Below are 16,495 nucleotides of genomic sequence, written 5' to 3' on the forward strand. Positions count from 1 at the left end.
ACGGCCCGGTCGGGCGAGTCTCCGGATTGGCGGGCGTGCCCGGCCCTAGGGTTTCATTCACAAAAGTCAATGAAACAAAGGGAACGGGGTGGTGGGGGGGAGGTAAGGGAGCCGAGGGAGGCAAGGAAATGCACCAATCAGCGGCTCCCCCGGGCTCACAACTGTCGGCGGCGCCCGGAAAACAAGCCGGTGCGCGGGGGACCCGGGGCCGGGGCCGCCTCGCTCCGGCCTAGCCCCGCGGCCCTCGGTGAGGCCCCGGGGCCAGCTCGCGACCCCCCGCCGCTCCAGCTCAGACGCCCCGGCCTCAGGTGAGGCTGCGGGAGGGGGAGGGAGGGAGAGCGTCCGTGACTCCTCGCCTCGCCGCCGACACACGCTGCGCTCTCTAACCGCTGCCTCCGCAGATTCTAGGGCGGGCGGGGGGGGTGTGTGTGGGAGGCGCTGGGATTCGGGGTTGGAGGGGGCGCGGGAGTTGTGGGCGTGCGAATGGTGCGCGCCTTACCCGCTCCTCCGCGCGCGAGCGCACACACACACACGCACACACACACGTCTTATGTAACCGAGCCTGGGCAGAGCAGGGCTGCAGAAAGCAGCCGAATCGGCGAGCCCGGCGCCCAGGAGCAGGTGGGACCTCCTTTGGCGGGAGGGGAGTGGTGACGGCGCTCAGCTCGGCAGGCGGAAACCTCCCCAGCGCCTGAGTGAGTCGGAGAAGTTTTGCTGTCGGACCCGGAGCCCCGGGACTGCCCCTCCCCGCTGCCCTTACCCGCCCCACCCCGCTGCCTTCCCCGGACGGTGTGCGAACGCAGCCCCCCCTCCCCAGGTCTCTGCCCCCGCGCGGGGCCCGGGCGGTGCGGCCGGAGGGAGCGGCCGGATGGAGCGGAGGATGAAAGGCGGATACTTGGACCAGCAAGTGCCCTACACCTTCTGCAGCGTGAGCTCCGCGCCGGCCTCCACGCCCGCCCCCGCCCTGCACCCCGCCCCCCCAGCCCTGCCCTGCGGCCCCAACGGGGCCCAGCGCTGCCCGGCCCCTGTGTCACCCCGAGACCCCAGCCCCGCCCCCCAGGCCGGGGGGCCTCAGGGTGACTCGAGGGCATTCTTCCCCTTCCCCGCAGAAATCGCCCGGAAATGGGAGCTTGCGCGAAGCGCTGATGGTCCCGCAGGGGAAGCTCATGGACCCGGGCTCCCTGCCGCCCCCCGACTCCGAAGGTAAAGAGCCGGAGAGACAAACCGTGACCCTCCTCACTTCACACACCCCGTGGGCCGATCCTGGAGCCACCGCCCTGTTCCCCAAAAGACTCCCCTCCAAGGGACTCTTGATTATTCTTGGGCCCCTACCCTCAAGGAGTGTGTGTGGGAGGGTCACCCGGCTCTCTAAGGGCTCCCTCCCTCTCACCATCTCCTTCATCTCACCTCCAATTCCATTATTCACTCCTCAGATCTCTTCCAGGATCTCAGTCACTTCCAGGAGACGTGGCTCGCAGAAGGTGAGTAGTTGTGTGACCTTTTCTATTATTGGGGTGGGGGATGCTCTCTACCCCTGATGTTCCAGCCTAACCCACTTCTCTGTCTCTGCCCAAAGGAGCTCTCCAAGGACCCCCCCCACCCAGCCCCCTTACTCCCCTCTCTCCCCAGCGCCCAATGTGAACACTTATATTGATATTTATTTTCTCTGCCCTGAGCCAGGCTTGTGTAACTAGGCCTGGGGATGAATCAGACCATTGTGTGGGGTATTTGCTTATTTGAATGGAACTTGGCCCCAGGCCCGTTTTCCTGGTTGAAATTTTCATTTGCAAAGTTTGTTTGGCTGCAGCCGCCAGGCTGAGGTGTGTGTTGGTGTGTTGGGGTGGAGGGGGGGGGCGGATAAGGGACAGGAGGATGAGGAGAAAGAGCAATTAATTTGTAACCTATCTTCAGGAGCTGCCAAAACATTGATTTTCACCCCCTTGGTTTCTCTTCTTCTCAACCCCCAGGGCTAAACAATTTACTGTCTGAGCCAAAAGCACAACAAAAGTTTAAATAATTCTTTTTTGCAGCGCTTTGGCAGAGAGGGCCCTGGGCTCACCCCCGCCCCCCCCCCCACATAGCCTTGATTGTAATTCTGATGGCAAGTGATCCTCCCTCCTTCTCTCCCGAATACCTCTGCCCCAGGCAAATTCCTCCTACTTTGGTTTAGGGTATCTGCTGGGGGGTTAGCCATGAGCTGGCTGAGGTGGAGTCTGGAGCAGGGCCTCCTCTGGATAAGGAGCTGTGTTCTGAGGGTCTTCTGGTTGGATCCCTTGGTGCGTTTTGGTGGGGCCTCAGGGTGTCGCTGGTGGGGTGGCAGGTAGAAGGCTTATGTTTAGACAGTCTGCGAGGGAAGGGTTAATACCCCCATCTTAGGATCCCTTTATTTAAACGCTATGAAAACCTAGAAACCACTATACTAGGAACCCCCTTCTAAGGGCTTTTCTTTAGGATTTCCCTAAAGGATATCCCTCCACCTGGGTATCATTGGTCATTTTCTTAAGCTCAAACCCAGCTCCTCTGGAATCATCTTTAAAATTTAAAAGCAGGAGGTAGAAGGCAAAGACCACTGACTAGATCCTTAGAGTAAGACCATCTGTCTTGACTAGCGTGGTAACCCCAAAATATGTATATAAGCAGAATGACTATTTAGCATAGAGCAAAAGCTCAAGACATGTTGTGAAATTCGTGACCAAATGGCTGGCTATATGGGTGCCGGAGGGATCTGGGGATCCGGGGGGTATTACACACACCTTCGCCGACTCTGCAAGCCCTGGGTGTCCAGCTCTGAGTTAGGTACAGAGTATATGCCCGGTCTGCCCATCCTCCTCCCGAGGTTCCGGACCGGGCTGGAGCTGAAGAACGCAGAGGTGTCAATTTCCACGGTCTCTCAAAGACTTCCTTTCCCAATGCCTGATTTCTCTCCGGCTTGCCAGGCTTCTTGTCTGTCAGCGGAGGGTCCCTGTGCTCCCCACAGTGGGCAGCTCCCAGGGCTGTGATGTAGGGGTGGGCTGAGGTTGGCATGTTGGCAGCAGCTGGTCCATTTTTGCCTGGGTCTGGAATGGGAAGGGGGGGAAAACGTTCTCTCCGCCTTGGAAGCCCCACCCCTTGGTGGTGGGGGTCTGGAGATTGTACGTGTGTCTATCCGCTTGTGTCAGTGTGAGGGGTGTGAGGGCAAGTGTGTGTGTGTGTGTGTGTGTGTGTGTGTGTGTGTGTGTGTTTCATGCTGCTGCCCTGGGAGTCCCTGTACATTTAAATCCAGTGGGTGGGGAGGTGGGGGTGGGGATCTCCTTGGTTCCCTCTCCTTCCTTCTGAGGGAGCAGCTCAGGTTCCCAGCTGGCGATGGATGGCCAGGCCTGAGAGGGGGATGCTGAGGCCACTCGCTCCTTCTCACTCTCTCTGCGGAGACAGATGCAGCTGCCGGGGCCCTGTCCCCCTGCACCATCCCAGCACCACCCCAGCCTCCTCTCCTGCCTCTTCCCACCAGGTCAGTGATCCCCACGGCCCAGAGGGAGCATTGGGGTGGTGGGGAGGGGACTAGTTCTTTTGGAAACTTGCCAGTGGTGGGGTGCATCAGGAAGAATGGGGGCCGGAACCCAACCTCCCCACCGCAGGTTTGATTTTTATCTTTTTAAAAGCCCCAGTTTGGAGAGAAGCAGTGGATTCTTGTAGTGTGGGTGGGGCTGTGAAGAATTTGGGAGGTGCCAGTTTGGATCCACAAGGATGGGGTTGTGGGTTCAGTCTGGTGCCTAGACTTATTTAGGGGTGAGTGTCGGGGCTTTGTAGACAGCTTAGACATCTTTGGGTTTGAGGTTTTTCTAGATAGTTGGGGGGTATAAATAAGGCTAAGAGGGTGTGTCTGTTTCGGGTGCCTGGGATCTGTTGAGTTGCTACAGAAAGGATCAGTCTGCTGTAGGGAGACCGGGGCTCAGGCCGGTTGAGCTCAAGCTGTATCTGGTTAGAGTCAAAAATGTGCTGCTGCTTCTTTCTGGTCTAAGGTTCCTTTCCCGGCTTGTTGGGAGCCCTTGGGAACCCTCAGGGACAATGACTTTGATCTATTTGGTAGTAAGGAACATTGAGTCTGGGCCATGTATGTCCTTTGTATGAGGCTGGGGTCTATAACATAGAGTCTGGATTCACAGAAGCTCTGTGGGTAGGTTGCAGGGGTCCTTATGCCCGCCCTCCGATATTGTGTGGAAATTGTTAGGGGTGCACCATACACAAAGGAATGTGGTTTTTTTGAGGAAGAGAACCTATGGATCATAGGTTTTACGAGATTCTTAAAGGAGTGGGTCTGTGTTCCCCCTTTCAGAAGGTTTACTGCTCCCAAATCTTCCTCCAAGGTCTCCAGTCCCTTTGCCCTTTGGTCTCCCCCACCCCCACCCCCATCACATCTACAAGTCCAGAGAGAGAGCTGGTGTGTGAAGGGTGTTCACGGAGGATATGTTTTACCCGTGTGCTGCCGTAGAGTAAAAAGCAAGTAGGGTGTGTGTGGATCCGTGTGTATGCACGCTGGTGCCTCAGCATGTCTGTGGGATGAGATGGGGTTAATCCCCTCCCCCAGTTTTTCCTAGCTACAATGCCTCCTTCTACATCTTTCTGTCTCCTCCCCTTCCAGAAGGCTCTTGGGGACAAATGTCCCTCCATAGATAGAGAACTGGTTCCTTCCAGTACAGAGGCTGCCAGGGTGGGGGCAGGGTAAGGGTGAGAGACAAGGCCAGTGGTGACACAATGGAGCAGAAGCTCTGGAGAATGCCTCCCCCGCTTCCAGTGGACTCCTAAAGAGGCCCCTTCACCGTGTGATTGGACCCCAGGAAGGGGAGAAGGTGATGGGGCATATACGGTGTAGATAGATGGCCAGCCTGGGGTGGGCTTAGCTGCTTGGCTGTTTTAACCTCTCGTTTTTTTTTTGGAGCCCAGCTTGGGAGGCTCCCTAAAATGCTCTCTCTGAGCATTATGCTGGCGTGGCCCTTTCCCCATCTCCTAAATCATCTGCCATGTCCCCAGGCAGATAAGCTCCACCTCAGTGCCAGGATGGAGTCGAGGGCAGACCCTGGCACACTAGCTTGGCAGCCAGAACTTAGCCAAGTCAACAAATAAATAGAGTGGCATATTCTCAAGACCGAACATGGTAATTAGAAATTCTCCTGCTCTCCAGGAACTTGGGGCTTGGTGTTACTGTTCCCATCTCTATTCTTGTTGGCAGTCTCTGAGTGAGGCCCTATCCTGTCCCTTTGGTTTGAGAAGCCAGTGTGTTCTGGGGAGGGGCCAAGCAGTGACTGGAGTTCACACCACAGCCCATTTTTGTCTTGGCTGATTTCTCCTGGCCCTGGGAAGAGGATGGACCCTCTTACAGGGTATGATATGTGTGCTGGGGATAGCCTCCTCTGGGACTGCTGGGGTGTGGGGGTTCTGGTCAGACCTTCAGGCCTGAGGTGGGAAGAAAGGGAAGCTGACCCCTAGGGCTCTGTAGCATCATGTGAACTGGCCTATGACTGGCCTGTGACGCCAGCAGGAGATGCCCCCAGCCCATTACCTCAATGGAAACTGACGGTTAATGAAGCCCCAAAGGGGGCCCAGAATGCGTCAGCCTCCCCCATGTTCTACACCTCCCCTGCCCTCGGGACCCTCCTTGCCTAGGTAGCAGCGATGGAAATGTTGCTCATCCTGCTCCCATCACCCCCATCCTGCCAACTTAGGGGGTATCGCCTGTGGCTGGGTCAGAGGGCACATCAGGGATGAGTTTGGCCTTTGTGCCCCTGAGCAGATTTTGCTCCTTTGCTTTATCCAGTGTCTCCCAAACCTGCCTCTTCTTAAGAGCCACACGGGGTGCTTGTTAAAAGTACAGATACCTGGGCCCCAACCCAGGCTTATGGAATAAGACTCTTCCAGGGGTGGGGACTGGGAACGTGTGTGTTCTATTTGAGTAAATTCTATGCCCAGTGTGGGGCCCGAATTCATGACCCCAAGATCAAGAGTCATATGTTCCACCTACTGTCTGAGCCAGCCAGATGCCCCAGGAATGTGTCTTTTTAACAACATCCTAGGGATTCTTGATTTGGGTCAGTTTGGGAATGGTTGCCTTTGTGCTTTGGTCGTGCTCCTGAACAGAGCTGCCTGTGTGTATTTGCCAAGGGACTTCGTGTCCTACTCATTTTTCAATCACTTTAGAATAGTTTTCTGCTGACTTTTCGTGAGTTCTTTAGCTGCTGGTGGCTTCTGATTCTTAAACCCCTAAGTCCAATCCCTCTGTCAAGAAGTCAGCTACCTATGAATGTGTATTTAAAGCACTTGATACCTCTGTTATTCAAAGCAAGTTGATGAAGAATCCTGCCAAGCAATTGATCACAGCCTAAAGTATCTCTCATGAGATGTGCTTTCTCTGGAGGGAGTAACTGCTCTATGGTGACCCTGTGTGTGGGGAGGGGGAAAGCCCCCAGGGAGAGGGAAGAGCTGATTGGTTAGGATCTCTTTCACTCTTGCTCCTAAGTCCACCAGAGAGGACTCCCAGGAGGTAGACCCTGCTTCCTTGTGCTAGGGAATCAAGACAGATAAAAAACCCCTGCCCTCAGGGAGCTTAACTTTCATGTAAAGAAGGTAGACAGCAAACACATAAATGAAAACATATTAATAAGATGCTTAAATAAAAAAATAATAAGATGCTTAAATAAATAAGATGCATCCAAGGGTGCCTGGGTGGCTCAGTCAGTTAGTTAAGCATCTGCCTTTGGCTCACGTTGTGATCCCAGATTCCTGGGACTGAGCCCCACATATGACTCTCTGCTCAGTGAGGACTCTGCTTCTTCCTCCGCCTCTCCACCTTCCTCATTCTCTCACTCTCACTCTCTCTCAAATAAATAAATAAAATATTTTTTAAAAAGATGCATCCAGGGCAGCCCCCGTGGCGCAGTGGTTTAGTGCCGCCTGCAGCCTGAGGTGTGATCCTGGAGACCCAGGATCGAGTCCCACGTTGGGCTCCCTGCATGGAGCCTGCTTCTCCCTCTGCCTGTGTCCCTGCCTCTCTCTCTCTCTCTCTCTCTCTGTGTGTGTGTGTCTCTATGAATAAATAAATAAAATCTTAAAAAAAAAGATGCATCCAGGTAAAATACACATACTAAGGCAAAAATAAACATGGGTTGAGATAGGAGCCAGGAGGGACCACTTTGGTGTGGGTGGTCAGAGAAGACATCTGTGGAAGTGACAAAGTGGCCAGAAAAACAGGCAGGCAAAAGTGTGGGGAAGAGGAAGCAAGAGCTCTGGAGAGGAAAGGCATGGAGAGGCAGGCCAGACCATGTGGGGCCTCAGAGGCCGGCCAAGAGGAAGAATTTGGGGTTCGTGCTTTAAGCAAGGAGAGAAGGGAGTGGACTGCTCTTACAGAAAGACCACTCTGACAGCTGTGTGCAGCACCTGCTGTAGGAGGTGAGCCTGGAAGGAGGGAGTTCCAACAGAGGCTCTGGCTGAAATCACAGGAAGAAACTTTGGAGATTCTGGGGAACCTGTCAAGGCTAGGGTGTGTGTGTGCAGATCTAGGAGTGGAGGTGTTCCCCAGCCATCTCCTTGTGTCCTTCATGCTTACCAGCCTTTCTCAACTCTGGTTGTTTTATCCATCAGTTTCCCCATTGTCCACTCCGAGATCAGTCTCCTTGGCTTCAAGCCACTCTCTTCCTGGACTATTCCGAAGTTCTTGCTGTCTACCCTTCCCATTCCTGCTTTGATCTATTCTTGAGAGAGGGGCAATAGTGGCCAAAGTTCCTGGAGTCAGGGGAGATACTTAGCTATATGCCCACCTGAAGGAGTTAGAGAGGGCAGGGTAGGAACTAGAAATAAGGGGCTCCTGGGTGACTCATTTGGTTAAGCGTCTGCCTTTGTCTCAGGTCATGATCTCAGGGTCCTGGGATCCAGCCGGAGCCCTACATTGTGTTGGGCTCCCTGCTCAGTGGGGTGTCTGCTTCTCCCTCACCCTCTGCACGTGCCCCTCTTCATGAAAAACACTAGAAATACAGCCTGAATGTCCAGGTCGGAGGCCATGGATGAACTGATAACCCAGCCTAACCCCCAAACCCAGCCCTGCCCCCTCTGGTGCCCTGGGAGTGTTTCTCAGACCTCCAAGTTTGGGAATCTCTTTCCCTTCTCTCCTAGCTACATGCTGAAGACATGAGGCAAGGTGACCTGTCCCTGTCCCCAGCCACTTCCTCTCCTACAGTCATCCTATTCACCTCCCTTGAGCCACCCTCTTTCTCCATTCCATCTTCTTTCCCGTGTTCTAGATTTCACCCAGGAAGTTGTATAAAACACGGATTCCTGGGCCCAGCCTGCATTCAAAATCTCCTCCCTATGTTATTCTAGATCCATAGGATGTCACTGTCATTCCTGCCAATCCCAGATGTGACTGCTGGGAGCTCTGAGAGGGAGCTTTGTGAATTCTGAGGGGCAGGGCTACCTTCACTTCCGAAAACAGAGGGAGTAAAGACAAAGCATCTAGGAAAAGATGCTGGAATCTGCTCAGACAGGTTCTGGGAACTTGGAGTGTTCCCTCGAGGGTCTTCAGAGCCCTGAGATGGAGGGCGCTAGGACCTGGGTGGGGTTGCTATCGGTCCTTGGAACACTAGTTTTCCCTTTGGGCTGGTGCTAATCTGCAGGGCTGTAATACTGGTGTCTCCCCGGGGCTGCTGTCCAGGGCCCCCACCCAGACTCACCTCTGACCTCTCTCCACAGCCCAGGTACCCGACAGTGATGAGCCTTTTGTTCCTGATTTCCATTCAGAAAACTGTGAGTGGAGGGCCCTGGGTAGAGGGAATGGGGAGTGGGGGAGGGCAGGAAATGAGTCATAAGGATAGAGAATCACAAAAGATCTACTTGTTCTCTCCCAAAGAAAAGGGGGAAGAACCGGGGCTCCCGGTTCTTGGGTTTGGACTCCCAAGGCCAAGCCAGTAACGGGGAGCTGGAGACCTTGGTTCAAATCAGAGCCTGCCTCGTCCTCTCTGTGTGGACACACCTGCGAGTGGACGCTTCTTCTCCCTGGCCCTCCATTTCCTGATTTTTATTTTATTTTATTTTATTTTATTTTATTTTATTTTATTTCTTTAAACTTAATTCATTTCCTGATTTCTGAAACGAGGGGTTTGGACCAGTTCAGCAAGGTCCAGTTCTATCCTTCTAAGTTACTTTCATGAAACTAAAGGGCAGGGGACAATTTTGCCTCCCAGGAGACACGTGACAATGTCTGTAGACCTTTTTGGTTGTCACACTGAGAGGATGCTACAGGCATTTAGTGGGTAGAGGCCAGAGATGCTATAAACCCCCTATAATGCTCAGGACAGTCACCCCCGCCAACAACAACAAAAATGATCTGGCCCAAAGGTCCTCAGTGCACTGTTGAGAAACCCTGCTTTAAATGTTAGATCCTCTGTTCTCAACTGTCTTCACCATTGAAATGAAATAGGGCACAAATAATGGAAAACAGCAGATAACTGAACAGTTAGTCGTTGGTGTTGGACTCAATGTAGTAAGAAGGAATCTCACACTCGCTGGGAACCAGCTCTGCTGCTCCATCTGGTCTGGTGACTGGGGTTTGTGGACCCAGCAGGGGCCACAGGAAAGACCCATGTTCTTCACAGATAATTAGGAGCATGTGCTTAATGTTAGTCCGCTGATGTGCAAGTGGGCTAATATCCAACCTGAACCAGAAAAAGAAAGATTCTTTAGAGTACCCAAGAAGAAAACATGTCTGTCCCTTGGAACTTTCCAGGAAATTCCTGGAAATACAGGAAATTCAGGAAAACCACAGACCCTAGGCTGGAGGTGCTCACTCTCCTACAAAGGTGTTGGGGGGGAGGTGTTGGGGTTGTAGTAAATGTGGAATTTTAGACAGTTTCTTTGGTTAATATTGGACATTGACATTAGACCAACATAAAACTAGACGTCGTGTAAATAGCCAAACTGTCCTTAAAAGCGTCTGCACCTGCGTCTCTGAGAACTGAGACCCAGGGAATCACCCAGCTGGTCCTCAAAGAGCAGAAGGTGGCAGGGAGCTCTCCTCGCCTCTTCCGTGACCCCCTCTGGCCTTGCTCTGCCTCCTCCCACCCTGCAGTAGCTTTCCACAGCCCCACCACCAGGATCAAGAAGGAGCCCCAGAGCCCCCGCACAGACCCGGCCCTGTCCTGCAGCAGGAAGCTGCCACTCCCCTACCACCATGGCGAGCAGTGCCTTTATGCCAGGTGAGCCCCAGCCCGGCCCTGGGGGAGGGGAGAGTGGAGGAGGAAGAACGGGTAAAAGCAGCAGTTTGACGCAAGTTAGACAGCGAAAAGGGTTTCTGGGCCCCTGTAGGGTTCCCGCACAGCTCAGGTTTCCCTCTGAGTGGTTGGGAGGGAGACCACAGCAGTGGGTTCAAGGGGTGTGTGTTGAAGGCCTGGGTAGAGCCTCCCACTGGGAGGAAGCCACTGGCCTGCTGGCCACAGAGCACAGCCCAGTTGCCCTGGGCTGGGGAGAGGCATTCTCAGGATTACACGACCAGAGAAAGGAGAAGTTCCCTTGGGGCCCTGTCACTCTTACTGTTCCCTTCCCTGCACGATGTTCTTCCTTCTCTGAGGATAAAAGGTTCAAAGATGCTCGCCCAGCTTCTCTGCCCCCTCACCCCTGTCTCCCCCTCAACTCCAGTGCCTATGACCCCCCTAGACAAATCGCCATCAAGTCCCCCGCCCCCGGTGCCCCTGGACAGTCACCCCTGCAGCCCTTCCCCCGGGCAGAACAACGGAGTTTCCTGAGATCCTCTGGCACCTCCCAGCCCCACCCTGGCCATGGGTACCTTGGGGAGCAGAGGTAAGGACATCCACAGAACCTGTGGGCCCAGGTCTCCCCAGTGCTTCCCCAATCCCTGAGTGTTCTCCAGCTGTCCCTAAAGAGACCTGGCGTGAGGGGAGGTAGGGAAGAAGGGACGTTGACACCCCCACACACACACATGCACACGCACACACCAGAGCCCACTCTGCAAGCCTGGGAGTGGTGGGCACAGGGACGGCTTAAGTTAATCTTCTCTTCTTTCTCTGTCCAACCACATCCAGCTCCGTCTTCCAGCAACCCTTGGATATTTGTCACTCGTTCACATCCTCCCAGGGAGGGGGCCGGGAACCCCTCACAGCTCCCTACCCACACCAGCTGTCGGAGCCCTGCCCACCCTACCCCCAGCAGAGCTTCAAGCAGGAGTACCTTGATCCCTTGTACGAACAGGCCGGCCAGCCAGCAGTGAGCCAGGGTAGAGCCAATGGGCACAGGTACCCAGGGGCGGGGGTGGTGATCAAACAGGAACAGACAGACTTCGCCTACGACTCAGGTAAGAAATGCTCCTGGAGAAGGGGTTGGAGGATCTTTGGTGGGATTGCTGGGGAGGCTGGCATGTGATCACATGAACCATTCCATTAAATCGAGAATGAGTCCCTACAAGGTTTTTACGTTCCTACCCATTTACCAGTTCATACATCCAACCCACCCAACTACTCGGCTTTCTTTCATAGATTCAAAAGAATTGTCATCTTTCTTTTAAAAAAATATTTATTTATTAGAGAGAGAGACAGAGCACTAGACAGAGCAAGCACAAGTGGGGGGCAGAGGGAGAGGGAGAAACAAGCTCCTCACTGAGCAGGGAGCCCAATGTGGGCTCTATCCCAGGACCCTGAGATCATGACCTGAGCCAAAGGCAGACACTTAACCAAGTGAGCCACCCAAGTGCCCCAGAATTGTCATTTTTCAGTTAGCAAACTCAGCAGATAAGGAGGCGGGGGGTGTCCTGAGGCATCTTGTGATTTAATAGGAAAGTTGAGGTATCTCTTCCTTTTTCTCTTTAGCAAGTGTTGAGTTAGTGTTACCTACTGAGACCCAAGTGCTGGCCTAAGAGCATGAGTCCTGTGGCGTTGGAGGACACAAAGATGAATAGGATATGTTATTGATCCCAGTCCCCACAGAAGCTTTAAAAAAAATACCAGATTTGAATGAAGAGAAACACAAACTTGAAACAAGCCAGGCTCATGGTTTCCAACTGGAATGCACGGTTCCACATTCTGTTCCAGCCTCCAGGCTGATTTGGAACTGGGTTTGGAAGTAAGACTGCTTTTTAAATTCTAGTTCCACCTTCCTGTTGACAGGAGTGAGGTGTGCTCAGCCATATTCTAGAACAGCTATAATTCAAAGCCTAAAGTGCAGAGGTTAGGGATCCCTGAGTGGCGCAGCGGTTTAGCGCCTGCCTTTGGCCCAGGGCGCGATCCTGGAGACCCAGGATCGAATCCCACGTCAGGCTCCCGGTGCATGGAGCCTGCTTCTCCCTCTGCCTATGTCTCTGCCTCTCTCTCTCTCTGTGACTATCATAAATAAATAAAAATTAAAAAATATATATTAAAAAAAAATTTTTTTTTTTAAAGTGCAGAGGTTAGAGGGACCCAGAAAACCTTGGCTTCGGTTACATTGTTACCATCCTGAAATTTGAGTTTATCTGCAGGCTTGTGTGAGAAAAAAATACTTAGATAAGACTAGGCGCAGAGCTGGCTAGAGCTTTCGGATTTCCCATTCCTGATGTCCAGTCTTTTGGGGGCAGCAGCAGTGAACAACAACCCCCCCTCCCCACCCACCCCCTCCAAGTGAGAACCACAGGGGTGGGCCTCTCCAACCCGGGGCCTAAACTGAGCCAAGCCTGGCAGCGAGGTGGAGGAAAGAGGAGGGAAACGCTCTAGCTGCTGACCTTCAAAGGCTGTAGACCGGAGGAGATCTGGTTACATGCCCTTGAACTCCCCCCCCCCCCCCCCCCGCTTCCTCTCAATGGAGTCAGGAATTCCATTCACAAAATGGAGGCATGAATGAGCCCACCCTCCCGCCTCCTCCCGGAGGTGTCGGGTTTCACCATCTCATTCATAGGTGGGAGTGGAGGGGGTAGGGCGGGAAGGGGCTGGAACTGGAACCCGCCGCGTCGCCGACCGGGGCCCTCCAGGTGGAGTGCGGCTATTTTAGTCCCTTGGAACCGAATGAAAAGGGAGCCAAGGCGCCCTGGTGTCAGATCTGAAAACTCACGGCCTAGTGCCCACTGCCTCTTCCCCAAATACAGATACATTCTGGTGTGCTCTTCCTCCAGCCCCCAACCTCCGTTTTCTCCCTCCCTACACACACACACACACACACACACACACACACACACACACGCACACACACACGTGTGTGCACCCGCAGCTAGGAGGCTAGGAACCTGACCTGCCGACCGGAGGTTAGCCCATTCCAAGGGAGTCTTAGGCGTGGACACTGAACTCTTTCCCCGGAGGTTCATCCTTCCCCCAACCCCTCCCTAAACTCACAGGAAACAGCTGTTGCCTGGAATCCTGGGCCTTGCGCAACAGCTTTGCCCAGCCAGCTGCTGCGGCCCGTGCCCTCTGGCCCAACAAGCTGAGCGGTTCCAGCCTCGCGCTCCCTCTGGGTGAACTTGCCTTGGGATTTGGTGGTTGGCAGGCAGCTGGGGAAAGAACCGGAATGCAGGCTGGCAGGAAGACGTTCTTAAGTGTGGGCAGGACTGCCACCCCCACAGCAGCCACCTGCAACCCCATCTTTTCTTCTTCCCTCCCGTCCCAGATGTCCCCGGGTGTGCGTCAATGTACCTTCACACAGAGGGTTTCTCTGGGCACTCTCCAGGGGACAGGACCGTGGGTAAGGCCACCCCCTCCTCTCTACCGAGCCCTCCAGGTTGGAGGGGGGAGTCCTGCTGTCAGGGAGGGTCTCCTGGCCACAAATCCCTTTGGACTCTGGGGGCTCATAGCAGTGAGCTTCCCTGCCCCAGGTCTGAGTGGCCCCCAACCTCCTCCTCAAGGTTATGGCTACGAGAAACCTCTGAGACCTTTCCCAGATGATGTCTGCGTCGTCCCGGAGAAATTCGAAGGTCAGAGAAGGGACTATTCATCAGAGGATCGGGGTCATAGCCATGCCCTCTGTGTGGTCACGTCCCTCCACCTGCCCCCAGCCCTGGGATCCCGTTACCCCTGGGGAGAGAAGGGCTTGCTTAGGGGACCAGAAGGCACAAAACTGACACGTCCTGTTTTCTGCATTCCCAGGAGATATCAAGCAGGAAGGGGTTGGGGCGTTCAGAGAGGGACCGCCCTACCAGCGCCGGGGGGCTTTGCAGCTGTGGCAGTTCCTGGTGGCCCTGCTGGATGACCCAACCAACGCCCACTTCATTGCCTGGACTGGCCGGGGGATGGAGTTCAAACTAATCGAGCCTGAGGAGGTAGGCCTCAGATGTCCGACCTCTCTTCCCCGCATCTCCGGGGCCTGGAGACACTAGCACCTGGGGTCATGGCAGATGCCTTCCCATCAGAGTTCTTTCCCAGGACCTGATTCCTCTCAGACCGGGTCTCTGGGCTCCTGCTTACTCTGCAGGGCCAGCTCACCATTTTGTTCCAAGTATCTCAGGTGCTCTTTCTGACCTATCCTCCCCTGCCCCTATTTTTTTCCTGCTAAGTTAGCACCACTGTCCCAAAACTCTGTCCTGTCTCCAGGTCGCCAGGCTCTGGGGCATCCAGAAGAACCGGCCGGCCATGAATTATGACAAGCTGAGCCGCTCGCTCCGATACTACTATGAGAAGGGCATCATGCAGAAGGTGGGGGGCTGCGGGCCCAAGGATGGGGGCCTCAGGGGGGCAGGGGAGCATTTCCCAGCAAGTCTGTGGGAGCAGGTAATGAACTTGTCAGAGGGAACGAGAAGTAGTGGACAAGATTTCCTGCTCCCAAAAAAGTGCCACACGGTAACCAGAAAGGCCTGAGCGTGGAGGCAGTGAGATGGGAGCACGAGAACTGCGCCCCCCCCCCCCCCCCGGCCCGGGCTGCGTCCCCCACCCCATGCTGACCCAGAGGGCGAGCTAGGCCCACCCAGCCCCTCTCTCCCCACAGGTGGCCGGCGAACGCTACGTGTACAAGTTTGTGTGTGAGCCCGAGGCCCTCTTCTCTCTGGCTTTCCCGGACAATCAGCGTCCAGCCCTGAAGGCCGAGTTTGACCGGCCAGTCAGTGAGGAGGACACAGTTCCTTTGTCCCATTTGGACGAGAGCCCTGCCTACCTCCCAGAGCTAGCTGGCCCCACCCAGCCCTTTGGCCCCAAGGGTGGCTACTCTTACTAGGCCTGGCTGCTGCTCCCCTGCCACGGGTGGGTGCTATCTTGTGTACATATAGATGCATTTGGTGTTGGGGAAACCCTCACTCTGAAACCCACAGATGTCTTTGGAGCAGATCCCCACTGGCCCACCTGTCGCCCCTGCCCAGACTCTGAGCTGCTCACCAGAGTCGTTGGGAAGGAAAAATGGAGACACTGCAAGTGCAAAGGTGGGGTCCAGGAGCTCCTCTGGGGGTGTCGCCTCCAGCCTCTTCCCAGGCCCTGCTTAGAAGCCCAAGCCGCACTCCTCTCCCCCAACACAGAGGATGAGAGTTCACTCTGTTCTGGGTGACAGAGAAGGAGCGTTCCACTTTATCATGGTGGAAAGGGGTGCACGAAGCTTCCCAGAGTCTCCATGGTGGGCAGACAGAAGCCTGCATCCTGTACTCCGCTCCAAGCTGTGACCCTGGAGGGTCCTGCTTGTCCATTCTTGGTGCTCCGTGTTCTGAGAGGCAGGAGGCTGGAGTCAGGGGCTAGGGGCAGGGGAGGGGCTGCAGGGTGGAGGCCAGGTGGGCTGGGTTCCTGCTTCTAGGGCCCTTTGCCTTTTCTCTGCCTAGGATTCCACCTCCACCTCATCTGCCAGACCCCAATAAAGGCCCCTGCTTCTCCTCTTAGTTGTCCTGTGTCATTTTTACTACCATGGGAGAAGGACCCGGAGGTTCAGAAAGAGCTTTGGCCTTGGGACAGATGACCAGGGTTGGGGTCTGGCCCTGACACTTCCCAGATGGATCTGGGAAGCCAGTTAACCTCTGACTTTTCCTCTGAAAAATGGGTTCAGTGATACCTGTTCTTTCCCCCTCTGGTGCTCCCAGGCCACTGGCTACTGAGCTTTGAGGCCCTCTGAGTCTCCCTCAGGCAGAGTTTGGCCTGTGGTTTCTGTGCTGCTGTTCCCACGACTGAGCTACCTAGGTCTACACCCCAACTGTGTGTCCTGCCCCCCCTTTTAAGACTTTATTTATTCATTCATGAGAGACAGAGAGGAACAGACACAGGCAGAGGGAGAAGCAGGATCCATGCAGGGAGCCCACGTGGGACTCGATCCCGTGTCTCCAGGATCACACCCTGGGCTGAAGGCGGCCGCTAAACCGCTGAGCCACCTGGGCTGCCCTCCTGCCCCCCTTCTGCTGGGACTCCAGGATTCTGTTTTTGCTGAAGCTGGGAACAAGTGTTTATAATGGAGATGGTCTGGAGAATGGGGGGAGAAGGCACCCGGGCAAGGGGGTGCAGGTAGAGGCTGGAGCAAGTCCTGTGTTCTGGCCAATGAAGGAAGAGGACACTGGATCTTCAGGGAAAGGGGAGTAGAAAAACATGTGCTACTTTCCCAG

At 54.8% G+C, this 16,495-nt stretch overlaps 1 protein-coding gene across 6 annotated transcripts; it reads left to right on the forward strand.

Annotated features, from left to right (window-relative positions):
* Positions 1 to 121: 121 nt before the first annotated feature.
* Positions 122 to 15,784, forward strand: ETV4 (ETS variant transcription factor 4). Of its 6 annotated transcripts, none has more exons than XM_055333866.1 (13): positions 122 to 308; positions 818 to 928; positions 1,110 to 1,203; positions 1,434 to 1,481; positions 8,716 to 8,769; positions 10,091 to 10,217; positions 10,657 to 10,818; positions 11,061 to 11,329; positions 13,603 to 13,677; positions 13,838 to 13,906; positions 14,079 to 14,251; positions 14,523 to 14,624; positions 14,914 to 15,784. In XM_055333866.1, exons 2-13 carry the CDS (start codon positions 869 to 871, stop codon positions 15,136 to 15,138), a joined length of 1,458 nt encoding a protein of 485 aa, XP_055189841.1. In that variant the 5' UTR covers positions 122 to 308; positions 818 to 868; the 3' UTR covers positions 15,139 to 15,784. The 6 variants fall into 6 exon arrangements, with proteins under 6 accessions (XP_055189841.1, XP_055189860.1, XP_055189854.1 ...); XM_055333885.1 differs by having other exon boundaries at positions 11,061 to 11,251; XM_055333879.1 differs by having other exon boundaries at positions 10,675 to 10,818.
* The last annotated feature ends 711 nt before the right edge of the window (positions 15,785 to 16,495 follow it).

This window comes from Nyctereutes procyonoides, unplaced genomic scaffold, assembly GCF_905146905.1.
Source record: "Nyctereutes procyonoides isolate TBG_1078 unplaced genomic scaffold, NYPRO_anot_genome, whole genome shotgun sequence".
Taxonomy (NCBI): domain Eukaryota; kingdom Metazoa; phylum Chordata; class Mammalia; order Carnivora; family Canidae; genus Nyctereutes; species Nyctereutes procyonoides.